This window comes from Trachurus japonicus, chromosome 6, assembly GCF_045865225.1.
Source record: "Trachurus japonicus isolate A0001 chromosome 6, Traja_1.0".
Lineage (NCBI taxonomy): Eukaryota > Metazoa > Chordata > Actinopteri > Carangiformes > Carangidae > Trachurus > Trachurus japonicus.
Genome location: NC_140912.1, coordinates 30,503,854 through 30,531,417, shown reverse-complemented (window position 1 = coordinate 30,531,417; position 27,564 = coordinate 30,503,854). Strand labels below are relative to the sequence as shown.

Sequence of the window (27,564 nt, the reverse complement as noted above, 5' to 3'; positions counted from 1 at the left end):
CACAGGAATAGCTTATCTCTAATGTATTCTATTGAGTATAGTAGATCACCTTTATTATAATAGCCTAAACCGTTCTGCAAAAATCCTTGCGATGACAATAGGCCTACGCCATGTTTTCCTAGCTTGATAGCTAATGGAGCAGTCAGCTAGCATTTAGGAAAATAAAATGGTCAGAGATGGTCATCAGATTCAGTCGCACATAGGAGTTGGCTAACTAACCATATTATTTACTGTTAGCCAACTAACAGCCATTTTGGTAAGACTTTGACGCCTATCTCTATATTGCATTATAACCATACTTATAATGAGTTATAATGTGGTTATAGCATTGTATAACTATAATTATAAACATTCATAAATTATCATAAGGCTTTATAACAATAATCATAACACACTATAAAGCATTTTATTGTGACTTATAAGGTCAGGTATAATAATACGTTATAATTGTTAGTAACTGGCTGACAATGCCCACGTCGATAATACATCGTAAATATAGTTATAATGTGTTATAATTGGCTTATAAAAGTGTATAACCATCATTATAAATACTCATAAATGATCATAAGGCTTTATAACAATAAGCATAACACATCATAGAGCATTTTATATTGGCTTAAGGTCAAGTATTACAATATAGTTATAATGGTCTATAATATGTTATGCTTATTGTTATAAAGCCTTATGGTAATTTATGAGTGTTTATTATGATAGTTATACACGTCTATAAGCCAATTGTAACACATTATAACTATATTTTAATGCATTATCAATGTGGGCATTGTCAGTGAGTTCCTAATAGTTATAATATATTAATACCTGACCTTATAAGACAAGATAAAATGCTTTATAGTGTGTTATGATTATTGTTATAAAGCATTATAATCATTTATGAGTGTTTATAACCATAGTTATACAGTGCTATAACTGCATTATAACTTTTATTATTATAACCCATTATAAGTATGACAATAATGCATTATAGAGATAGGCATCAAATAAAGTGTTACCACAATTTTTAAGTTTCTTATGCATGTTATCAACGCAATGACATGACATATTTCAAGTTCTTATGCTCTCACATAAGGTGTAAAAAGTGTCTGTCAATGATCTAAGGTTGTATATGGCTTCAACATGTCTAGCACTAGCTAACTTGAAAATTCCTCACTTTTAATGCTAACCAACTACAACTACCACTAAACAATACTTAGGCCGATTTACCATGGCAATAAATAAAAAGTAGAAGAAAGCAACATGTACCCAATAGTGAGGTTGTGTGTGTGTGTGTGTGTGTAGGCTATGTGTATGTTTCCGTTTTTACTGGTATGTGAAATCTGGTGTGCACCTCATGTCTTTCCTTCTCTCTCGCTCCCGATCCGCATACAACTTAATGTTATATGAAAACAATAACTAGTAATAAAAACACAGACATGCAAAAAAACATGGAAACACTGTGGCCACAGCTGACCACAGCTAGCCACAGCGGTCTATGATAGCAAATTTGCAGAAAAGTTGCAGTGGTAAGGCCAAAGAATTCATGATTGAATTTGCATTAAAGTAACATTGCGGAGTTTTTCGGCCTTAAAATAATGTTTCCAGACTCATTGCAATGGTAGAAAAATGGTTAATAGGATGAATGGTGCTGCCGCTGCAGCCTGAGCCGGGTCGCATCGGCTGAAACTGCACTATGGAACTTCCCTGCACCAACATTCTATTGGTGGTGGTGATGGGGGTTCCGATGAACAAGAAAAGTGGGTGTGGCTGTTTTTTTTTCCACCAAGGAGTGTTTTGGGTGTAAAACTAATGTTTGCAATCAACTCAGAATCATGAAAAACCCCTAGTTTGACCCCTCACAAGTTACTCAAGGCCAAATTTAACATTTCGGAATGTTCAAAAATCCAGTTACCGGGTACCCCAACTTCGTTTTTTAGGGGGTTTCCCACGGGAGTTGAATTTCAACATTTTAAGACGTCATACTACGCATGTTCCTAAAGACAACTGTGAAGAAATTTCTTGGTAAGGATTTAGTTCCCAGATTTTCATATGTTGCCCTTACTATAAGTTTTTTTTTTACTTTTTATTTCTCTATAATCTCATGCCATTGGCCCTAATTTGAACATATATTGACTAAAAAAGTAAGGTTCTTTAGTCAAATATTTGTGTATTTCTGGTGTTTGCTTCATAATTTTGTCCATTGGAGGACCGTGGTCTAATTTGTGTCTATTTAGGGGTTTAGAGAACCACTGTTGTAGATGAGTTGAAGTTTCTATCTTTACCTGAGTTTTGCTCGTTCTCTCTCTCAGTATTTATGGAGGTTTGTTCGTCTGCTCCTGTAAAAAGCAGCTGCTGAGATTCTGCTTCAGCTCCTGTAACTGGTCTGATCCTCTGTCTCTGCTCTCTGTGTCTGACGTCACTCTGAACTCACTAGAAATCACTGATCGGCCCCTCGCCCTGTTGCACACCTCAAAGCTGCCACCAGGAGGCGACTTTGATGCAGCCAACATCACCATGTTCCTTCTACCAGGTGGAAACAAGACCATGAACATTTAGAGCAAATGAAAAGATGATTTTAACCCAGTGGTTACTTCCTGTTTTAAGTAGAAGGTGCTGACATATTTCCTGTTGCTACTGGGCTGCACTGTGAGAATTACTGAATATTAATTTTAATTTTAATATTATTTATCTTACATCTGATCAGCTGATCCACGTCCTCCTTTGAAGTCAGCACCTATGCTCTTTGATATGTTGCTCTTTAAAGACAGACAGCTGGGTTCAGGAGAGTCTGGTCTCTGCTGCTGGATCCTGAAACAACAACACAACTGATAAATCTGCATGTTGGAGAAAAACTGATGAAAAATATCTTCAATCTTTTAATAAACACAACAACTGACTTTTAGAGAGAAAAGTCTGACAGTTTTAATTCTGACCTTTGACCTCTGGTCTGGCCCTGATGTCCCCCACACAGAGTGGTTTTAGAGGGAGGGGCTCCCTCCTCTCTGTCCTCACACTGATCCATGCTGCTGAGGTCACATCCACATCAGCTCACACACACTTTGTAGCTTCACCTGCAGAGGGAACACACATCATTCATGTGCACACCAGCTCACATGTCCATCATGTCTCCAGCTGCTCCTCCACTGATTGGCTCTTCTTCTCTGCTTCATATCAGTGTCAGCTGAATGCAGTCACACAGCAGTGAGGAAGAGGAAGCTGCCATCAGCTGCTGTACTTCTACTATCAGTCCACTAGATGGCGTCATGAAGCTGCAGTGAAGTGAAGAGCAGCCCAGCAACATGATCCATGGACGACTGTTTCCATCCACTGACACACACAAGGACTGAGATCCACTGAGTTGATGTGACACAGTCTCTGTGTGGACAGCGTCCCTGTAGAAAACCACTGGATCAAACAAGCTACAACTTTATTCATTTTTCTAATCTGTCATTACGAATCATCATTCTACCCTGGTATGTTTTTTCCCATCCGTATTTTATAATCTGAAATGGAACCAAATTCAGATAAAGCTACAGCCTGGGGTTTATAGTACTTATTGGGATACTGAATGTCATATGGGCCGACTAAAAGTAACAAAATAAACCACTGTAAACACGTCATCTGTTGTTGTTTTTTATTTTTATTTGTTTTTTGTTTGTTTTGGTTTTGGTTTTAAATAAACTGCAATAGTAATGTGCAACAACTACTTTAATTGCAACAACAACAATAAGGGATTTTTGTCATTATGCAGGAATTCTCTGGGGATTGACAGAAGTTACGCACAATAGATTTAAAAAAATTTTTTTTTTAAAGTTTATTGCTTTTTGGGGCCCAAGTAACTATGAGGTCCTAGTCTTTGGCTGGCTGAGTGGAGCTGCACACAAATAACCACTCTGTGTTCAACTACTGACCATCGACTCTCTCTGCTTCTGCTCTTCTACCGACAACAGGTTCTGTCGGTCCAGACTTTACAGTTACAGCTCTGACTCAGCTACAGTAACATTATAATAACAACAACACAATGAAAGGTTGAAGGGTAGAGAACTCAGGTAACAACAGGTGTTAACGAGGAAAACATTCAAACTGTTCACCTTACCTTCACATGAGAAAATAAACTGCGACACAACTGCTGGTTCTTCTTCTTCTTTTGTGTTTTATGGCAGTTTTGTTTCCCATTTCGGGGAACAACTGCTGGTTCAAAAGTGGAAGTGGGGGAGGGGTTGTCACATGATGATGAGAGACTGGTGTTTTTACTGCTGTTTATTTCTACTACTGAACCATAAATGTTTAAAATGAAATGATCGATCTTCAGTTCGCCGCTTGTCAGAAGAACATGTGTATTTCCCCTGTGTGTTATTATGTTGTCAGGACCGTCAGCAGGGACAACACCGTAGAAGAACTGTGAAGTACAGACTCATGTTTCTATGTTGTACCAGACGGCTGCATTGTATAGGGTAAGCAGCAGTAATGAGCTGACTCATGTTTTTGGTATGATTATATTGTACAAGGTCACTGCTGTTTTTTTGTGCCCTGTTTTAGTCTGAAAGCATGTTGTGATCAAAATAAAATAATTTTCATTGTATAAAAAAAAAGTTCCTATAAACCATCTCAGGGGAAAACACAAAGAAGAGAAGAGTGGAGGGACTGCAGGTGTTCACACACCTTTATCTTAAAATCACCTGTAAAAGCAGGGGGAGAGAACAAAATCATTAACTTTGTATTAATGACAAGGGGTGGTGTGATATGTTCATACAGCCTATGTGGGAATGCCAAAATAAAGAGGTAGATGAACCTTTTCCTTTTATCAATGTAAAGACCAAATGTGCTTGATATCAGTTTTCAGATCAGATAAATCCTACCAGCACATTTATTTTGTGGCGTCCTCCCTAGCTTTACCTCCAAACAGCAAACTAGCAACCAGCCACACATCCTCAGATTATTAGAAATATTACTTTTGGTTGCTTGCAAAGAAAAAAAAAAAAATCAATGAAAACAACAACTTTTTCACAGCCGCTTGTAGATATTTTTATTCACTGCAATTGTATGATTATTTAGGGTGTTATATCAGTTATATTATCTGGATTTCATTACGCCCATAATAAATGACAGTATGTGTGTAGCTGATGACAGCATCAGTAGCTACAGAAGCTGGCAGAGGTCACGTCAGGACTCAGACAGGAAGTGAAGCAGCGTGTGAAGTGTGAAACATGATCCAGTGGTTTAATGGAGCCTGATCCAGCTTGACAGATCCTCCTGCCAGCAGCTCAGCCACTGGTTTGGGAACTGGGTGACGATGTGTTAAAGGGATAGTTCAACATTAGGGCAAATTCTCCTAATCCCTTTAGTCATAGTAGTAGGTTAATTACCTTTCATTATCAGTGCATGTTGTTTTGAGATCAGCGGGGCAGAGACGTGAGCTGCTCAGTGAACACAATGGAGGTGAATGATACAGGTCCCCTGTCCCTCATCAAACTCATCAAATACACAATCCAACAACTCCACAACACTCTGGTGGACAAGTTGTGACCTGCAAATCCACCACGCTATGAAATAATCATGTATAATTATTAGGGCTGTCAGAGTTAACGCGTTAATCGCAATGCGATTAATTAAAAAAAATAACGCGATTACATTTTTTAATCACGGTTAATCGCGGCCCATTTTGTCCTCTGTCTGCTGCACTGGAGGACTGGAGTGTGGGACCTCCAGTCCAGTAGGTGGCGGTAAGGCACCTTCAAGTTGGTTGCTACACAAATATACACAGTCTAACATATATCCACAGCTCCATCCATTGATTTTTTGACGCTTTGTTGTAAACAAATGCACGTGGCCAGGCAGAGGTGTAGCAAAGTAACGGGCAATTTCCACTGGATGCAATTCGTTTCAATTCTGTGTGAGTTTCATGCATCATGTGTTATGATTAGGTACTAGGCCTACTAGGTCTGGTCTAAAAGTTGTTTGTCTAGAGATTATAACACTTTGAGTGTTGAAAGTCCAAAGCGCCATATATAATATTTTTAATAGAGATTAATCGCGAGTTAACTATGGAAAAAATGCGATTAATCGCGATTAGAAAAAATAATCGTTTGACAGCCCTAATAATTATGTAACATCTCGACACATGAAGCAAATACTCTGAACTACTGGTGCTTTTGAAATCCCTCCGCCCAGCAGCCGCGTCTGAAATGTAGTTCCGGCTGCATTTGCCTCTAAAACAACTCTGTTTCGTACCTGCTGTCACCTGCTACAGTCAGACGTGCCAAATAAGAAACATGGTCTTCAACATGAGTTCATGTTTATTTCATATTTTTCATTCAGAAGTTGCATTATTTTTTGTGTCAAACCAAATAGAACAACTCTTTTTATTTTATTTTTTCAATGAATGAAACAAATAAATAAACAAAAAATCCATGTCCATGTTAGTTCTGTACTGGTCCTCTAGTGATTTTATTTTGGTATTTCAATTTCTGGTACTTTATACTCTACTACAATTAAACCTAAAAGTCTGACTTCACAATTTATCTGATAATATAAAACAAGATATTATCAGCACATAAGAAACTTGGTTTAATCAACACACAATAAATGACTCAATAATCAATATCCAATAATATGATTTACATTTCCTATCACTATACGTATATAACTCATGTCCTGTGTTTCTTCTGCAGAAAGATGCTGATCGTGCGGTGGTCGTTGCCGTGACGTCTCGGTCGGTGTTCGAAGGTAGAGCCGATGGTGAAGAGGCGTACGAAGAGGGCGTGGCCTTCCCGCTGCTGCAGGTGTGTGGAGGAGTTAATGTGTTTATTTCATCATCGATCTCACTGCTGTTCAACTATTTAATACAACAGCATCTATGAACTGTCAGATTTTCACTCAGCTGTAGTGAAACTGAACTCGTTGCACAATGAAAACTGTCTCTTTTCTGTCTAACTATCTATCTATCTATCTATCTATCTATCTATCTATCTATCTATCTATCTATCTATCTATCTATCTATCTATCTATCTATCTATCTATCTATCTATCTATCGTTCTATCTATCTATCTATCTATCTATCTGTCTATCTGTCTGTCTGTCTATCTATCTATCTATCTATCTATCTATCTATCTGTCTATCTGTCTATCTATCTATCGTTCTATCTATCTATCTATCTATCTATCTATCTATCTATCTATCTATCTATCTATCTATCTATCTATCTATCTATCTATCTATCTGTCTATTTATTGTTCTATCTATCTATCTATCTATCTATCTATCTATCTATCTATCTATCTATCTATCTATCTATCTATCTATCTATCTATCTATCTATCTATCTATCTCTCTCTACCTTCTTCACCTCCTCCTTCAGGTTGAACTATGATATAAACTCAGTGACACGTCGATGTGAACGTGAGGCGTCAGCTGCTTCTCCGAGGAGCAGGAGGTGAACGATTTAAACCTTCACTGAGTCGTCTGAGGTTTCTCATTACAGACGACAAGCGCATAAAAACAGACGAGACCTGGAAAACACTGAGCAGCACATGTAATAACCAAGTAGCCTCCACTTCTCTTTCTCTACAGATAAGAGAGAGTTTTCACTAGAGACGGAGAAACTGCAGCGTCATACAGACCGTGTACTGGTGACGCCTCAGTTTGTCCATAAATGATGAATATTATTATTGGTTTGTGAGCTGTGGTATCAAGATATGAACTTTGTTGACAAGAATAGATAATCAATCTTATCTCCAGAATATTTGTATCCACTAATTTTATTCTAGAAATGTTACAACTATAAATATTATAATTTTTCCCCTAAAAAAAGTATTTTAATAAAAAAGAAAAACTCTTTAAAATACAAAGTACAACTACATTATTCCTGAAACACTACGACTTTGTCCTTGAATTACAGCCACATTATTTCTGAAATTCTGGGATTTTATTCCTTCATTTCTTTTGTTTATCCTTTAATTATGAATTTATTCTTGTGACTTTGTTCAGGAAATGTTACGACTCCAGAAATACAACTTTATTCCTCAGATATTTTAACTTCCCCCTTTTAAATTGTATTTTTTCAGCATAAAATGCTACGACTTTATTCTTAAAGTAAAACTACATTATCTCAAAATATTAAAGTTATTCTGGGAATGTTACAGTTTTATTATTGAAATACCACAGTATTTATTATACATGATGTATTTTAACCCTCCTGTTGTCTTTCTGGTTTCAAATTGAACCAATCTGTTCCCTCCCTCCCTCCATCTTTCTTTCCTTCCTTCTTTCCACAATCCTTTTTCCTTTCCTTTTTTCCATCCTTCCTTCCTCCCTTCTTTCCCTTCATCCATCCATCTCCTCCCTTCTTTGACGTAATCTGTTCCCTCCCTCCATCTTTTTTTCCTTCCTTCCTTTTTCCCTTCCCTTTTCCTTCCCTTTTCCTTCCTTCTTTCCCTTCGTCCTCATTTCTTCCTTCCTTTTTGACCCAATTGACCCAATCTGTTCCCTTCCTCCATCTATCTTTCTTTCATTTTTCCATCCTTCCTTCCTCCCTTCTTTCCCTTCATCCATCCATCTCCTCCCTTCTTTGACCTAATCTGTTCCCTCCCTCCATCTTTTTTCCTTCCTTCCCTTTTCCCTTCCCTTTTCCTTCCTTCCTTCCTTCCTTCCTTCCTTCCCTTCGTCCTTACTTCTTTCTTCCTTTTTGACCCAATCTGTTCCCTTCCTCCATCTATCTTTCTTTAATTTTTCCGTCCTCCCTTCTTTCCCTTCATCCATCCATCTCCTCCCTTCTTTGACCTAATCTGTTCCCTCCCTCCATCTTTTTTTCCTTCCTTCCTTTTCCCCTTCCCTTTTCCTTCCCTCCTTCTTTCCCTTCGTCCTCATTTCTTCCTTCCTTTTTGACCCAATCTGTTCCCTTCCTCCATCTATCTTTCTTTCATTTTTCCCTTCCTTCTTTCCTCCCTTCTTTCCCTTCATCCATCTATCTCCTCCCTTCTTTGACCTAATCTGTTCCCTCCCTCCATCTTTTTTTCCTTCCTTCCTTTTTCCCTTCCCTTTTCCTTCCCTCCTTCCTTCCCTACTTCTTTCTTCCTTTTTGACCCAATCTGTTCCCTTCCTCCATCTATCTTTCTTTATTTTTTCCGTCCTTCCTTCCTCCCTTCTTTCCCTTCATCCATCCATCTCCTCCCTTCTTTGACCTAATCTGTTCCCTCCCTCCATCTTTTTTTCCTTCCTTCCTTTTTCCCTTCCCTTTTCCTTCCCTCCTTCCTTCCTTCTTTCCCTTCGTCCTCATTTCTCCTTTCCTTTTTGACCCAATCTGTTCCCTTCCTCCATCTACCTTTCTTTAATTTTCCCCTTCCTTCTTTCCTCCCTTCTTTCCCTTCATCCATCCATCTCCTCCCTTCTTTGACCTAATCTGTTCCCTCCCTCCATCTTTTTTCCTTCCTTCCTTTTTCCCTTCCCTTTTCCTTCCTTCCTTCCTTCCTTCCTTCCTTCCTTCCTTCCTTCCTTCCTTCCTTCCTTCCCTACGTCCTTACTTCTTCTTTCCTTTTTGACCCAATTGACCTAATCTGTTCCCTCCCTCCATCTTTTTTTCCTTCCTTCCTTTTTCCCTTCCCTTTTCCTTCCCTCCTTCCTTCCTTCCTTCTTTCCCTTCGTCCTCATTTCTTCCTTCCTTTTTGACCCAATTGACCCAATCTGTTCCCTTCCTCCATCCATCTTTCTTTCATTTTTCCCTTCCTTCTTTCCTCCCATCTTTCCCTTCGTCCTTCCTTCCTTGACCCAGTAGGACAACAGGAGGTTATAAGCACCACCACATTGTAACAATCACAGTCGAATAAATAACGAGTCAATAAATAGATAAATAACCAAAATTCCTCAGTTTCTGAAGTTGATCTCACCGAATCTCACCTAAATTTCACCAAATGTGAATTAATCCGCCACAGAAAATAGTCCCCGACAACAGAGGGAACAATGTGTGAGCTGTTGTTTTGAAGACGACACATGAAGGGCTGGACTTTGTTTTCCATCAGGCTCTGCAGAGAGTGAATCAGCGTCTGCTGGAGGCGAATCCCACGGAGACGCTGCTGTTTGACGTCGTCATGGTGACCACTGATGCGCAGCAGCAGCAGCAGAGCTCCCGCATCATCAGCAGCACCAGACGCTACGGTAATTTAACTTTTTAAGAGTTTATCCGGTCAGTGACGGGTCAGTGTTCACTTCCTGTTGTGACATCATCATCATCATCGTCATGGTCACCGTCGCTCTGCTGCAGGTCTGGACGTCGGCAGCTTCTGTTTCTCGGCTGAGGAGGATTTCACCGACTGTTTGCTGGACAACAACGTGCAGCTGTTCCTGACGACGGACAGAGACGAGGCGTCGCAGGCGTCGCAGAAAGGTGAGGAGGCTTCGTCTCTTCTTCATCACCACGACGACGTCACCACGACGACGCCACGTTTTCACAGCAGGATGATTAAAACTTAAAATATGATGAAGTTCCCCTCCATTGCTAACATATTGGTAATGGATTGATCGTGTATAGGGCTGCAACTGATGATTATTTTTGTCATCGATTAATCTGTTGATTATATAAACGATTAATCGATTAGTTGTTTGGTGAATAAAATGTTAAAAAATGCCAAATCAGTGTTTCCCAAACCACAAGACGACGTCCTCACATGTCTTGTTTTCTTCACAAACCAAAGAGAGACTCAGTTTATTGTTTGTTATTGTCATAAAGGAACAAATAAACCAGAAATATTCACATTTAAGAAGCTAAAATCAAAGAATTTTGACTTTTTTTTCTCTTAAAGCAGAAGTGAGTGATCCGGTCGTTTTCGCTAATGCTGCGTTCCAGGCAGGCTTTTGAAATCATAAATTACAGCTTCAAGTCACAACTTACGACTTTGTAGCGTTCCAGGCTACCCACTCGTGTTTTTCCGACCTGTTTTACCGGTGAAAGTCACTATAACGGCCACTCGTAACTTCCGAACCGTGAAATTGTACCAGTACGTCTTTTTGTACAGTCTATGTACCAGATCGAACTGGTACGACTTCACAGGTCGGAAAAAAACGAGTTTCCTTGAACGCACCATAACAGTCCTCGTCCCTACGTCGCCACATTCACGGCGTCCCTTGGCTGCACACACAGCCCTGCATGCCGTTCTCTCTCCTCATTGGATAAAAACTGTGGGATACGATAAATGTTTTCTCCTCGAATCAGAGCAGAGCAGAGTGACTGACAGACCCGTGTTTCGGTCCAAACACTCTATGTAAGTGATTGCTGTCGGAAGATATAACTATTTAAGACTTATATTAACACAAATATATCACTTACTTCTGCTTTAAAGGGACAGTTCAACATTTTGGCAAATTGGCCCATTGCCATAATCCCTTATTAGCAGTAGGTTTGTTACCTTTAATTGTCAGGGCAGAGTTGTTTTCGAGGCAAATGCAAAACCGCGGATTCACGTTGCCTTCAGGGACAGTTTTTCATCAAGCAGTCTCTGCATTTCCCTCTAAAACAACTCTGTCTCATAACGTTGTGTTATTATCTCATAGCGTGTTGAATGTGCAGGTCACAACTTGTCCACCAGAGCGTTGTGGAGTTGTTGGATTGTGTATTTGATGAGTTTGATGAGGGAAACCAAGAAATCCCATGAGCCTCCGTAGCGTAGCTCTGAGCAGCTCACGGCTCTGCTCCGCCGTTCTAAAAACAGCTTGCACCGACAATTAAAGGTAACGAACCTACTGCTATGACTATAGGGATTATGGCAATGGGCCAATTTGCCAAAATGTTGAACTATCCCTTTAAAAAAACTACCCATCCGATTATTCGATTATCAAAATAGTTGATGATTAATTTAATAATCAATTATTGTTTGATTAGTTGATTAATTGTTGCAGCTCTAATCATGTATTGACGGTGTATTGGTGAGTGTGGTGTCAGAAGGTGAATCCTCCTTGTCCTCGGTCCAGGCGTCCTCTCGGCGCTGTTGGACCAGCAGACGGCTTCCTGTTCGTCTGAGCAGCTCAGAGTTTTATTCTGTGGCGACGCCGTCGTCCGGCCCGACGTCAGCCCGGCGTCGGCGTGTCAACGGGCCGCTCAGGTAGCTACTCGCCGCCGCCGCCGCCAGCTGCCTCTTTCATCAGCTCTTGTTAACCTTTCCCATATTCCATGTTATAAACTGTTTGTATACAGTATAAACTTGTCTGTATACGACATCTACTGCCTGTCCTGGGGGAGGGATCCCTCCTCTGTTGCTCACTCTGAGGTTTCTCCAGTTTTTCCCTTTTAAAGGACAATTCCAGGTGAATTCAACTCGGGGGTGTATGTTCCTATCATTTTAGGTCTAAAAGAAGGAATGTGAAGATTTACAGTTTAATCGCTCCTGTTTTGTGGTAGTTGTATCTGTCCCCGCATCGCCACGGCAGCGATGAATGGGAGCGGATGTAAGTTCCGCTGCTTAGGCTGTTTACATCCCTCAAAGCCGCAATTTTTTTCCACAGACAGCGTCAGATGGCGACTCAAACATGCACCGAGAAGTTTATTTACTTCAAGCAAGTCAACATGTTTGTAAAACTACGTAGATCTAATTCAAAGTCTCCCGGAGTCTCGCGCGAGACCCAAGTTGATGCGCTCGGTGTGTTCAGGTGCAGTGGGAAAGCTACCGTTTGTGTCATAAACACAGGAATATCAACTCTTGACTTGCTTCAAGTAAAAAAAACTTATCAGCGCATGTTTGAGTAGCCATCTGACGCTGTCTGTGGCTTTGAGGGATGTAAACAGCCTAAGCAGCGGAACTTGCATCCGCTCCCATTCATTGCTGCCGTGGCGATGCGGGGACAGACACAACTACCACAAAACAGGAGCAACTAAACCGCAAATCTTCAGACTCCTTCTTTTAGACCTAAAACGTTAGGAACATACACCCCCGAGTTGAATTCACCTGGAATTGTCCTTTAAAAGGGTTTTCCATGGAGGTTTTCCTCAGTGGATGTGAGGGTCAAAGGGCAGAGGATGTTGTTATGATGGGATGTGAAGCCCTTTGAGACAAACTGTTTGTAAAAACGGGCGATACAAATAAAACGGCCTTGTCTGGTCGTCCTCTGCTCTGACCTGGAGGTTGCGTTCACTGTCTCTCTCCTTTTGCAGAGTTTGTCGGCTCGGCTCGGTGAGATGCGGCGGAGGTTCGGCATGGTCGACAGCCCGCTCAGCTTCGTCATGGTGACGGCGCGCGGCGGCAGAGAGAGCTGCTGCGCCGCACTGAGGACGCTGCGGTCTCGGGGCGTCGGGCCGGACGAGGCGTACTGTCTGGCCGGGGCCCCGAGGGGCCCCATGCTGTCGCTGGTCAGACCTCATTTCCTGCTCAGCAACGGCAGCCTGGAGGAGTGATGACATCACAACGTCGCATGACCTCACAAAGAAACGTTCACTGTGTCTTTAAGAGAAAGTTCAGATCGTCAGTCTGACTGAAGGTCAAAGGTTCAACCTCAGAGTTTCTGTTTATTGTTCATGATGAGGTCACTGATCGATGACCTCACGTCTGAACTCAATGCTGTTTGACTCTGATTCACTTTCACTGTTCGTCTATTGATTGGTGATTGGGCTATTGATGAGTTCAGGTCTGATCAGGTTATGATCCGTGTTTGGTTTAAGAGAGAATTAACTCTGAACTCAGAAGATTTTAGGTTAAAGCTTTAGGAAAATCAAATAATTGATTATTATTATTATTATTATTATTGACGTTTGGTCACGCACAAATGGTTAAACCCAAACTGTTACATTTGTGTCTGTCATTTGTTGCACAGAGATTAAAGATTATGTATTAAACGTTATTTATGGAGACTTACGATGAATATAAGGACTGTACAAGAAGAAAAGGAAACACTGCTCTAGATGGATTGTCTGTTAAAACAATGATTAAACTATTAAAATGACTCTGTATAGTAAAAGCTGTAGCTACTGACACCCTGAGGGAGGTCATGATTGCAGTAACGCATGGGGTAATGTTACACAGCTGCTTGTTAGTCGTGCCCCCAGTATCCCTATCTTGGGGTACCTACTACTATACAAAAGAAAACTCAGAGAAATGTCCAACTCTCTTGCATCACAGAGGAGGTCTAGAACAATACGACTGACAGGATCAATGCACAAGTGGCACAAAGTTCCTTCTATTTCAGCCTCATATGAATCCTTACTCTAGGTGTGTCTTATAGCTCAGTGGGTAAATCAAATAGTTTTAAACATTTTAGTCCACGCTGCAGCGAGTCTGGGAACGTTGATGGAACTGAGCTCTCACTAAAATAAGCGAGACTCGGCCGTTGAAGCCAGACTTTGAGCTAAGCGAGCTTGATGGAGGAACCCCACAGGTGTTTGTCACTGTGAACTGTTTATTGTCACAATTACACAACAAACAAACACAAACACATGACTCAACTGTCACATTAAGGTTGTATTAAATTACTGTGTGTGTGGTGTGTTTCTCAGATACTTCAGGTGAGGTCTGCAACAACTTTTCACTCACCTGTTCACTCACCTGCAAACTCACGTGGTCATTCATTGTGACATAATTTTTAGGAATATTAACAAAGGAAAGCACTCGGGTCTGACATACAGCTTAGGGTTTAGGCAGACACAGAGGTTCAAATTACGACAATTACTCATCAAAATGTTAAAATCTGCTAAAAACGGGGCAAAGGGAAACCAGTCAGGGCTGAGGTGAAGCTCTCTCCAAGGCCAAACAGCAGTGATTGGGACAGTGCAGCCACCACAGCCCTGCTATTGACCAATGCAACAGTGCTGTGCTGCATTGTTATAGAGGTAGACCAAGGAGACTGTATGTATTATTTTCATGTGTTTTCACGACCTCTGTAGTGAATAAAACCAGGAAAACAATCACATCTGAGTCATCTTTGTTCCTGTGCCGCACTTATTACACCTACTATAAGTTATCAGGAATCTTATCAGCAGATGGACTTTGGCCTTTTGGTGGTGGAGCAGTTGATGAAGCTGGTGCCTTTCCTGTTACTCATTAATTGTTTATTGCTTTATAATTTCCATAGGACATTGTTTAGTTCACCTGGGTACATGTCATTTTCTGTTACTGTAGCTTAATGAAGCTTAGCGAAAGTTCAGTCAGGAAGACTATCTCTCCAAGCATGCTGACTGAGTCTATTTCATCTCTCCTGCTTCCCTCTTAAATCCACCCCTCAGCACGTGTCCTCATCCAATCACAATCTGCCACCTTCTCTCCTCCTCCAATCAACTTTCATCTGTCATGTTTCAACCAGCCCGCAAAAAAACTCAGCAGGCATCATCCCTACCACCACCAGTGTCTGGGCCCGGGGGAAGTCCTCTTCAGATAGAAGCTTCACATTCATCAATCTGTCTTCTAAGCTGATCTGCTCCCTGGGGCCTAAGCGCCAAAATATTATTTGTTCACAATAATTGTCTTTCTGCTTCACATCCCGTCTATTCCATTCTTAATAGTCTGTCCTGATTGAACTTCCCTCATGTAACTTTGTTCTGTAATATTGTCTGTGATAAAGGTTCTTTGTTCACTGGGTATTTTATTTCATGGAGCAAAGTGCAACGGAGCAGATTCATTTATCCAGATAAGATTACAGTATCATATCCAACAGGTGAGTCACAGTTCATAGTTTAACACCAACAGTTGTATCACAGTTTATTGTCTCCTGTGGCAGTTACGTGAAGAGAGTGGTTATTTGTGTGCAGCTGGAGGCAGCTTTACCGCCTGAATCAGCCTGTGGAGGAGGCGGAGATGAGCCGCTGCTCTCCCGCTGTCTGAGACACTGATCGCGGCCTGAGCTCGTCCGGACCGCCGCTGGAGAACAGCTGTGACTTTGTCTGTGGTGAGTGGTCTGTCATTAGATTTACACTACAGGACTGATGTGGACTCAGTGTGGCGGGCTGAGCGGCTCACAGGGTTTTTAATATGATGTTCAGAAAGACAGTGAACACCACAGAGGCTCCTGCTTCAACAGCTACTACAGTCTATTGATCAGTACTGTTACTGCCTATCATCAGTACAGTCGTCAGGTACTTGTACTTTTCCTTGAGTATTTCCTTGTTGTGCTACTTCCTGCTTGTACTGCAGCTGAGTTGAGGCCCAGTTGTTGTGTGTGTAACAATCAGCTGTAGCTTGTTTGATCCAGTGGTTTTCTACAGGGACGCTGTCCACACAGAGACTGTGTCACATCAACTCAGTGGATCTCAGTCCTTGTGTGTGTCAGTGGATGGAAACAGTCGTCCATGGATCATGTTGCTGGGCTGCTCTTCACTTCACTGCAGCTTCATGACGCCATCTAGTGGACTGATAGTAGAAGTACAGCAGCTGATGGCAGCTTCCTCTTCCTCACTGCTGTGTGACTGCATTCAGCTGACACTGATATGAAGCAGAGAAGAAGAGCCAATCAGTGGAGGAGCAGCTGGAGACATGATGGACATGTGAGCTGCTGTGCACATGAATGATGTGTGTTTCCTCTGCAGGTGAAGCTACAAAGTGTGTGTGAGCTGATGTGGATGTGACCTCAGCAGCATGGATCAGTGTGAGGACAGAGAGGAGGGAGCCCCTCCCTCTAAAACCACTCTGTGTGGGGGGCGTCAGGGCCAGACCAGAGGTCAAAGGTCAGAATTAAAACTGTCAGACTTTTCTCTCTGAAAGTCAGTTGTTGTGTTTATAAAAAGATTGAAGATATTTTTCATTAGTTTTTCTCCAACATGCACATTTATCAGTTGTGTTGTTGTTTCAGGATCCAGCAGCAGAGACCAGACTCTCCTGAACCCAGCTGTCTGTCTTTAAAGAGCAACGTGTCAAATGAACGGTTCATTAACTTTAAAGGAGGATGTGGATCAGCTGATCAGATGTAAGACTAAACTAAATTTCAAAGCTTTTGAGTCTCTGTTGAACGTTCTTCCTGTGGAGTCAAATTTCAATGATTCTGATTCTGAGTTATAACTCAGACATTGTCCAGCTGCGGTAAAGAGTCCCTGCCTGATCATCCACATGTTAAAGGACAAGTGCCATTTTTTAAAACCTGGACCTTATTTCTGGCATAAAATAAGGTTGTTTGCTCACCCATGTAACTTTGGTGTCATGAGGAATCCTTTGGACAATATTTAGGTTCATTCGAGAGCTGCTTATAGCCATATAGTGGGAGTGATCGGGGCACAGAACATGCAGACTCTAAATTACACATTATCTGTCGCGAAACTCGTTCTGTTATCGTCATCCAGGGTCTGTAGAAATCTGACAAATATTTAGCCAGGTTGCATAAAACTGCAAAACTTTTCTGTATTCATGTTCCATCTACCTAAAATATTTAACATCAGTTGTGTTGTTGTTTCAGGATCCAGCAGCAGAGACCAGACTCTCCTGAACCCAGCTGTCTGTCTTTAAGGAGTGACCACTCAAAGGGCAGGTTCATTAACTTTAAAGGAGGACGTGGATCAGCTGATCAGATGTAAGCTGTAACTGACAGTCAGATTCAGGTTATCATAGAAATGATAAGAACTTTAAAAAATCCTACAGGAACACTGCATACAGTATTTTGTTTGATGTAGTGTAGAGTGATGGAGAGGGGAGTTGAGGGGTCATGTGTTGTGTAAGTGTAAACAGTGAGGTACTTTTATCTAGGAGCACACGTCTTAATTGTGAAGAGTTTTTCAATTGAGCTTCACTGACTGCAGTGTGCAGATTTGTTTCATTTTTATTTTATTTGGCAGGGACACAGTATATTTTGTACCAGATAATGGCTAGAGAAGTGTAGTTATTTTCATACGTAGTCCCTGGGTGTGCCATTCACAATAACACACCACCTGTACAGTGAGAAACAATTGTTGCCTGATTTGCGATTAAAAAAGATGATTAATTGGGACTATGAGCATGATTTGTGACACCACAGTTAAGAAGCCAATCCTGGTCCAAAATTGAATGTTCAGAAGTGTGATGTGTATACCTGAAGTGTACAATACAAATGCCTACGACTGACTACGGTGAAGTACACTAGGATACATCTTGTGTCCGGCAGGTAAACTTAAAGCAGAAGTAAGTGGTCCGGTCGTTTTGGCTAATGCTGCGTTCCAGGCAGGCTTTTGAAATCGTAAATTACAGCTTCAAATCACAACTTACGACTTTGTAGCGTTCCAGGCAACCCACTCGTGTTTTTCCGACCTGTTTTACCGGTGAAAGTCAACGGCCATTCGTAACTTCTGACCCGTGAACTCGTACCAGATCGAACTGGTACCACTTCACGGTCGGAGAAATACGAGTTTCCTTGAACGCACCATAACAGTCCTCGTCCCTACGTCGCCACATTCACGGCGTCCCTTGGCTGCACACACAGCCCTGCATGCCGTTCTCTCTCCTCATTGGATAAAAACTGTAGGATACGGTAAATGTTTTCTCCTCGGCTCAGAGCAGAGCAGAGGGACTGGGAGACCCGTGTTTCGGTCCAAACACTCTATGTAAGTGATTGCTGTCGGAAAATATAACTATTTAAGACTTATATTAACACAAATATATCACTTACTTCTGCTTTAAGTGAATTATTCAAACAATAACATTGATGATATGGATTCAAGATAAATTATCGTGTGGTTATTAGCTTTGCAGTGAATCGTGCAATAGAAATACTTTTTACTTTTCATAATACTTTTGAGTACATTTCAGAGCCTGTACTTTTTACTTGTACTTGAGTATAGATAATTGGATCAGTACTTTCACTTTTACTCAAGTCATTTTTTACACAGGTACTTTTACTTCTACTCAAGTAAAGAATCTAGGTACTTTTGCCATCTCTGTCTCTCTGTACTGATGTTCACTTCACGATTCCTCCACAGAGTGGACCAGGAGAGCTCAGAGGTTCCCAGTGGTCAGTCTGCCCAGCAGCATCAAACACACCTGGACTCCATGTTTATGGTGGGTACATGTCCAACAGCTGCTGTTACATCTGTTGTGTTCACCATCATCTCCATGCTGCACTTTGACACCAGTGGATTGTCAGTCTGTCAGGTTTTAGTTTGATGCTGTCACTCATTGAGTTTCTGTTCCAGCTGCTGGAGGAGAACATGGTCACTTTTGTGAAGAACGAGCTGAAGAAGATCCACAAGCTTCTGAGCCCAGATTACCCAGAATGCTCAAGGAGTCAGAGGGAGGATGAGAAGGTGGTGGACGGTGAGGATGAAGAGCAGAGGAGCATCAGAGAGGCGTTAGTGAAGATCACAGTGAAGCTCCTGAGGAGCAGGAAGCAGGAGGAGCTGGCTGAGCGTCTGCAGAGCAGTAAGAGGATTTCTGTAAAGATTCAACATGATGGACAAATGAGATGTTCACTGATATCAACACATGGAGGGAAACATGTTCATATAGTTGTTATTTAGAAGAATTATCATGTTATATTTTCTTATCGGCCTGATTTCTTGTGTTTTCATTCAGAACATGTTGCTGCAGTTTGTCGATGTAAACTCAAATCTGACCTGAAGAAGAAGTTCCAGTGTGTGTTTGAGGGGATCTCTAAAGCAGGAAACCAAACCCTTCTGAATCAGATCTACACAGAGCTCTACATCACTGAGGGAGGGGCTGGAGAGGTCAATGATGAACATGAGGTCAGACAGATTGAAACAGCTTCAAGGAAACCAGACAGACCAGAAACAACTATCAGACAAGAAGACATCTTTAAAGCCCCACCTGGAAGAGACCGACCAATCAGAACAGTGATGACAAAGGGAGTGGCTGGCATTGGGAAAACAGTCTTAACACAGAAGTTCACTCTGGACTGGGCTGAAGACAAAGACAACCAGGACATACACTTCACATTTCCCTTCACCTTCAGAGAGCTGAATGTGCTGAAGGAGAAAAAGTTCAGCTTGGTGGAACTTGTTCATCACTTCTTCTCTGAAACCAAAGAAGCAGGAATCTGCAGGTTTGATCAGTTCCAAGTCGTCTTCATCTTTGACGGTCTGGACGAGTGTCGACTTCCTCTGGACTTCCACAACACTGAGATCCTGACTGATGTTACAGAGTCCACCTCAGTCAACGTGCTGCTGACCAACCTCATCAGGGGGAAACTGCTTCCCTCTGCTCGCCTCTGGATAACCACACGACCTGCAGCAGCCAATCAGATCCCTCCTGAGTGTGTTGACATGGTGACAGAAGTCAGAGGGTTCACTGACCCACAGAAGGAGGAGTACTTCAGGAAGAGGTTCAGAGATGAGCAGCAGGCCAGAGAGATCATCTCCCACATCAAGACGTCACGAAGCCTCCACATCATGTGCCACATCCCAGTCTTCTGCTGGATCACTGCTACAGTTCTGGAGGAGCTGTTGAAGACCAGAAGGAGAGGAGGGCTGCCCAAGACCCTGACTGAGATGTACATCCACTTCCTGGTGGTTTATCTAAAACTGAAGAAGGTCAAATATGATGGAGGAGCTGAGACAGATCCACACTGGAGTAAAAAGAACAGGAAGATGATTAAGTCTCTGGTAAAACTGGCTTTTGAGCAGCTGCAGAAAGGAAACCTGATCTTCTATAAATCAGACCTGACAGAGTGTGGCATCGACATCAGAGCAGCCTCAGTGTACTCAGGAGTGTTCACACAGATCTTTAAAGAGGAGAGAGGCCTGTACCAGGACAAGGTGTTCTGCTTCGTCCATCTGAGTGTTCAGGAGTTTCTGGCTGCTCTTCATGTCCATCTGACCTTCATCAACTCTGGACTCAACCTGATGACACAACAACAAACAACATCTTGGTGGTCTCAAGTGTTTAGAGAAAAACCTGAACCAAATTCTCTCTACCAGAGTGCTGTGGACGAGGCCTTACAGAGTCCAAATGGACACCTGGACTTGTTCCTCCGCTTCCTCCTGGGTCTGTCACTGGAGACCAATCAGAGTCTCCTACGAGGTCTGATGACCCAGACAGGAAGTGACTCAAGGTCCAATCAGAAAACAGTCCAATACATCAAGAAGAAGATTGAAGAGACTCCCTCTGCAGAGAAAAGCATCAACCTGTTCCACTGTCTGAATGAACTGAATGATCGCTCTCTAGTGGAGGAGATCCAACAGTCCCTGAGATCAGGACGTCTCTCCACAGATAAACTGTCTCCTGCTCAATGGTCGGCTTTGGGCTTCATCTTACTGTCATCAGGAGAAGATCTGGATGAGTTTGACCTGAGGGAATACTCTGCTTCAGAGGAGGCTCTTCTGAGGCTGCTGCCAGTGGTCAAAGCCTCTAACAAAGCTCTGTAAGTGTAGAGATAGTTAGATTTATTCATCAAAAACACTTCTGTTTTTTCAACAGGACAGAAAATAAATTCCTTTCTTCTTTAATTCCTCATGATCATCTCTTCAGACTGAGCAGCTGTAACCTCTCAGAGAGAAGCTGTGGAGCTCTGTCCTCAGTCCTCAGCTCCCAGTCCTCTAGTCTGAGACACCTGGACCTGAGTACCAACAACCTGCAGGACTCAGGAGTGAAGTTGCTGTCTGGTGGACTGGAGAGTCCACACTGTCTACTGGAGACTCTCAGGTGAGGATCCATCAAGCTGTTTATCTGATGACACTTGAACACACCTCCAGGTGTTGACAGTGGTTTCCTGTGTGTTGTTGTGTGTGTTCAGTCTGTCAGGATGTCTGGTCACAGAGGAAGGCTGTGCTTCTCTGGCCTCAGCTCTGAGCTCCAACCCGTCCCATCTGAGAGAGCTGGACCTGAGCTACAATCATCCAGGAGCCTCAGGAGTGAAGCTGCTGTCTGCTGGACTGGAGGATCCAGACTGGAGACTGGAGACTCTCAGGTATGGAGAGGCTGCTGCAGCCACACACACTGTCTGATAGAGGAGGAGGAGCTGGAACATTTTCTATGGCCCCGTTCACACCCAGTATTGACATCTGTCTCAGGTGATTGATGCATTGATAACATCAGATCTGATCACTGAGACCATATACAGAGGTGGTGTAGGCCACAGTGAAGCTCCGCCCACTCCACTGACGTCCTCTGTCACAGTCTGACTCGTCCCAACACAGTTTATACTGAAGCCAAAATCTCTGAGTGTTTCAAACATGGGCTGTGCAGCTTCCATCCGTCACAGTGATGAACTACTGGGATCAGGAGTTTCTCCTCATGATTTTAGTGTCTCATCATAACTCACTGTTTCATATTCAGTAGAAGAGATCTCAATGATGAAACCAGATGTTGGCAGCTGTTTTGATCAGACTTTATTTCAGAGTTGATGAGGAAACATTTCAGCTGCAGCTGGTTTAAAGTTATGTTTGGTAATCATGTTCAGAAACACTTTTTGTTATACTGGGTGAAATGGTCCTTCTATCCTGAGAGTAGTCAATTCATTATGTTTTCAGAAAAAGGAACGAAAACAATCAGACCTCTGTGGCAGCTGCAGGACTGACAAAACTCTGACCAATCCATGCTTTTCGCCCCGAAACGGAAAAACCAATCAGATGCCTTCATGTCTGGTTCTGCCTACGCCCAATCAAGCTGCCATCTCTCTCACTCAGTGGCGGCCTTAGACATCTGGGGGCCTGTTTCAATATTTCATATGAGGCCCTACCCTGTTAAACATAAAATTATTTGCCAGCTATGTGCCCATGTGTCGCTGATGCTTTAAACCCTGAAAGGACGCAGTAAACGCACTATCCATGCATCCCAGGTACGCACAGTGTTAAAATCACTATCAGGGAAAGAAACCAGGACTTAGCAGAAAAACTGAGGACTGAAGTTGGTTTTCATCAAAAAGCAAAATTTTCAGACATGAATAGGAATCTTAACACAATCAAAAACTACATGCTTTAACAATATTCTGAATTTAAATTGGCAACAAAAGTAATGAGAGCAAAGTGCGCCGCTTTATTTCAGCACCACGACCATGGACAAGTAAAGGACGAGACATGCGGACAGACAGACGTCTACAGGCGCTGATCCTGCCGGTGCTGCGGTGCTGGAGCAGCAGACAGCTGTCTCCTCCATTATTACAATCTGTAAATAAGCTGCGAATGGGGGCGGGACTAGATAAGCTTTTGCTTCTCCCGCTTTCCCTTTCGGCCATGTGTTGACATGCCCGAAATAAACAAATTGATTGATTGATTGATTGATTGATTGATTGATTGATTGATTGATTGATTGATTGATCGAATAATATCACATTTTAGTTGTGCTCTCTCTGTGTTTTACTTCTCTGTTAAGTTAGGACGTACTCATAGATCGCCTGTTTGGAGGCATTTTAACCCGAGAAAAAAAAGAAAAGAGGAGGGAAGTGATTGAAAGACATCAATCATCAGGTTACGCAACTGGGCGCACGTCAGGAGGAGGAAAGCAGGAAAAACAAAAGGACATTAGAAACGCTAAGAGAAAAGGAATAATACTGGGAGAAAAAAAACGAGGGTCTATTGATAGTTTGCGGGCCGTTTTCAAAGGTAAGCCTACGTTGTTATTGATATTTCCTGCCGTATTATTAACTCGTTGAGTGCCAACCACAATTTCTCATTTTTCGTTCCCATGCGTTGAGTGCCAAAAACAAGATTTTAAGTTTTTTGCTTTTTTTTAAATTATGAAAATAGACACTTTAACACACCTGATGTGTAAATTTGGGGACTCTACGACGAGGAGAACTGAAATAGATGACGATCAAAATTCATGACAGCTCATGATCTGGAAGTTTTTATCATAACTCAGCTTCTGCAAACGGAGTTCTGCATGTGGATGCAGCAGCTGCTCCGCTCTCACCCGCGAGGCTGCAGCAGCTCGGAGCCGAACAGGAAGCTCTCAGCCGACTGTCCCGCCCGGTCTTCATCTGGAGCAACACCGTGTCCTCCCCAAAGTCCTCCCGCGGTAAAATCTGATGGTCTCTGGACCAAAGCAGACCGGCATCACCGACCCGTACCACAGACGGACCGCGACCACCGGCGGGACCGGTGTTCCCGACCTGCTGTGGCCGACAGACCTTCACGTTCCGCGGCGAGAGGCTGTGACGCCTAAATTCCACTGGATGCGTAACGGCTGCAGATCCGCTCCGGTACGGCGGCGGAGCCGTTACGTATTAATTATAATCACCGTGGCAGCGTCCACCGACTCCGGGTCCGCTGCGTCGTGGGTCTGGAACGGCACCGGCATCCGGCAGCCCTCGCAAAACATACGCAGAGCTTCTATTTTTGCCGGACGCCGGAGCACGGCGCATCAATCAACACAGAGCAGGTCGTGTATGACAGGAAATCGTGGGCAAAATACAAAATAAAACACCCGGTTAATTTTCAAAATAAAATACACCATGTTTACAGCGGAGCATATTTCCTGCTTTACACCTTGAAAACGTTGTAATGGGCAGCGACCGGCCTGAAGTCAGCAGCTCGGAGGTTTTCAGACATCATTTCACCCCGTTTACACCATGGACAAGGAGATAGTGATTGTAAAACCAAGTCAGGTCAGCACCAAGTTGTTTCTCTACTCCTCCTCTGGATTAAATTAATTGTTTTTGATTTTGTGGTTCACTTTATGGAAACTACAACCAGCTTTATCGCGAGATTACGTGTTCCCGCTGTGCGGCGGAGCCGCAACAATCAACATCACGGACGGAACCGGTGTGAGTTGACGGAGTCGGAGTACGCAGCCGTTCCGTAGCGGACCCGTTTCGGAATCGTTCCGCATCCAGTGGAATCCCGGCGTGACACGGCACGGTGCGTCTGTGTTATTGTTGTTTAGTGGCGCCCCCCCCCCCCCCCGATGGTGGTTTTGTGAATAGAACAACAATTGTTGTATATATTTATCTTACACGAGCCCTTTGATCCAGAAATGCGAGTGTCAGAGGAGCGACAGGCACAAACGGAGCACCTTTCATAAAAGACGCTCTATCTCCTTTTCTAGAAAAAAAGGAGGGATTTTGGTGAAACCCAGCCATGTTTAGCTTGAATTTTCTCAGGAACAGAGGCACGTAGAAACAAACGGTTTGTGGCCAGTATGTGTTGGTGGCAATAATATAGAATACACTATGGCTCTACAAAAATCGTCAAAAATGGTCTAAATTGCCGGTACACTTGACTAAAACTTTGGAAAGGAGCGCGGCACTCAATGAGTTAATTAGGAGCGATTAGTACCGTCGCGGTGTGGCATGATGCAGTGGTTGTAGAGCGGATCAGGGGTCGAGTGTGTGACCGCACGGTGGACAGAGCTGTTTGAGTGTGTGGTGGATGTAGGCCTGTGTGTGTGTGTATGTTAAGGTGAAACCGATCAGAGTCTTCACCCAGGTCTGCGTAAAGGTGAAGGTGTGGCTTCAGAGAGAAGTCTGAGGAAAGGGGCTGGGACTTTTGACTTTGTATTTTCAAAATGTGGCCAGATAGAACCGTTTTTCCAGAGTCTCCAACCCTCTCTGTCTGGTCAGATATTGATGATCAATAATCAGCTCCTGATGAGATGTGTTGTTGTGTTTAGGAGACAGTAAATCACAGTGTGATCCAGATGTCCTCACTGTCCAGAGGCCTGGAGCTGTCAATCAGAAGAGAGTGAGTGTAGTGAACAGTGTAATAATCAGTGTTTGTGGCTGAATGTGTGTGTGATCAAACAGCTGTTTTCAGACTGTGTGTGCTGCTCAAACACGTCTGACTCCAGATCAGATGAAGCCACAAAGTGGCTCCTTAATGAAAGTCTCCAGCAGCTGGAGCTTCACTTCCTGTCTGAGTCCATGTGCTCTGAGCTGAGCCTGGTTCTCTCTGCTCTACAGTTTCTCTGCTTCCTCTGGACTCTGACTTCAAGTCCAGTAAAAATGTGTGGACAGGTTTGATGGAGCTCAGGACTGGTCCTGAGGACGGCTGCTTTGTTCCACATGATGTGACTGATCTCAGTGAGTCAGTGTGTTGCAGCTGATCTGTGTGAAGAGCAGAGAAGAACAGAGTCATTGATCATGAGATCCTGATCCGTCCTGTCACTGTGATCAGATGGTTTCTATTAGAGCTCCTTCATCCACTCACTGCTGCTGTGGCTCCTGTGGAAACCTGCTCACAGCCTCATTCTTCAGCTTCCTGGGGAGTTTTCTTCAAACTAACACAAGTTGTGTTCACACTCAGTGTTTCTCACTAAACTCACTGTTTCACTGAGCTCTAGCAAACATAACATCACTAGATAAAGACTCCAGCTCCTTCTTCTCTGTGCTCAGTGTTCATCCACACATACCAGCCTCCATGTGAACACAGTGATAAAACAGTGTGTGTGTGAGAGCCATGTAATGTCCATGTGTGCATGCTGACAGAGAACGTGCTGCTCTGACCCCCCTCCTCCTTTCAGGGTGCAGCCTGCTGGAGCCCAATTCGTTCTGAGGAAGTGTAAGTGTGTTTTTACTTTGAGCAGCACATTCAACCATCTTCACACTGTCACATCACTGACGTCATGAGTCTTCATCAAACTGTCAATAACTGATCACATGATCAATAACTGCAGCTGTGTCTTGTTCTCTCCATCAGATTCCTGTCGACTCACAATCGACACAAACACAGTGCACACAAACATCAAACTGTCTGACAACAACAGGAAGGCGACACATGTGAAGGAGCATCAGTCATATCCTAAACATCGAGACAGATTTGACCTGTGGCCTCAGCTGCTGTGTTCAACTGGTCTGACTGGTCGCTGCTACTGGGAGGTCGAGAGGAGAGGAGATGTTTATATATCAGTGAGTTACAGAGGAATCAGCAGGAAAGGAGACAGTTATGACTGTGAGTTTGGATGGAACGATCAGTCCTGGAGTCTGAGCTGCTCTGATGGTCGTTACTACGTCATTCACAATGGCAGACGGACAGACATCACCTCCTCCTCCTCCTCCTCTGTCTCTAACAGAGTAGCAGTGTATGTGGACTGTCCTGCTGGCTCTCTGTCCTTCTACAGAGTCTCCTCTGACTCACTGATCCACCTCTACACCTTCAACACCACCTTCACTCAACCTCTGTATCCTGGGTTTGGATTCTATCTTGGTTCCTCAGTGTCTCTGTGTTGAGTGAATCAGAGTCTCCTCCTGTCACAGAAACCTTCTCACTGTTGAACAGACAGTTCAGTCTCTACATGTCTGTCTCTGTCTCTCACTCACGTTTTCACATTCATGGATTAAATCAGTTGATTTCTTAAACTCTTCTCAATGATTCTTGTAAACTTCTTCCTCTTCCTTTAAAGATGGAAGCGTTGATTATTACAGGGACAAAAACCACGGTGACTTTTACTCAGCTGCTGATGAAGGACGAGGCCTAATATCACCAAGCTAAAAGTCTCTGAGCCGCCAGCGTCACTGAGGAGAAAAACACATTTTAAACAAATTCACTGTTCATGTTCAACTTTACAGGCTGTTTGTGAGCTGGTCACAGGTAAACAGACACAACAATAAACACAACTGGAAACAAACATAATGTTGTATAGATGCTGAATATAATGAATTACGTGTGATTTATTTTTCTTTGTGGTTTCACTGAATCAAATAAAACAATTTGAATCAGTTTTATATGTAATGGACATTTCCTGCAGCACAAAAACCATCAGCTACTAATCCTACCAGCTAATGATTTTTCTGTTACCATGACGCTGAGTTCAT

General features: G+C 42.9%; 3 protein-coding genes and 1 long non-coding RNA gene across 4 annotated transcripts in view; 2 read left to right on the top strand and 2 right to left on the bottom strand.

The window, feature by feature from the left end:
* The window catches only part of LOC146986414 (uncharacterized), a 154,323-nt gene that overhangs the window by 89,365 nt on the left and 37,394 nt on the right, over positions 1-27,564 (bottom strand). The gene's annotated exons all lie outside the window — the stretch shown is intronic.
* On the bottom strand, positions 2,688-4,130 carry LOC146986418 (uncharacterized). Its single transcript, XR_015036031.1, has 3 exons — positions 4,091-4,130; positions 2,928-3,065; positions 2,688-2,802 (listed from the first exon to the last, which is right to left on the bottom strand). It is a non-coding gene; the product is annotated as an uncharacterized LOC146986418 (long non-coding RNA).
* LOC146986417 (cytosolic 5'-nucleotidase 1A-like) lies at positions 4,419-13,487 on the top strand. Its single transcript, XM_085780347.1, has 6 exons — positions 4,419-4,448; positions 6,666-6,776; positions 10,011-10,146; positions 10,253-10,375; positions 11,956-12,067; positions 13,135-13,487. Exons 1-6 carry the CDS (start codon positions 4,419-4,421, stop codon positions 13,370-13,372), a joined length of 750 nt encoding a protein of 249 aa, XP_085636473.1. The 3' UTR covers positions 13,373-13,487.
* Positions 18,912-21,890, top strand: LOC146986416 (protein NLRC3-like). Its single transcript, XM_085780346.1, has 6 exons — positions 18,912-18,920; positions 19,055-19,280; positions 19,434-21,237; positions 21,345-21,518; positions 21,610-21,783; positions 21,887-21,890. Exons 1-6 carry the CDS (start codon positions 18,912-18,914, stop codon positions 21,888-21,890), a joined length of 2,391 nt encoding a protein of 796 aa, XP_085636472.1.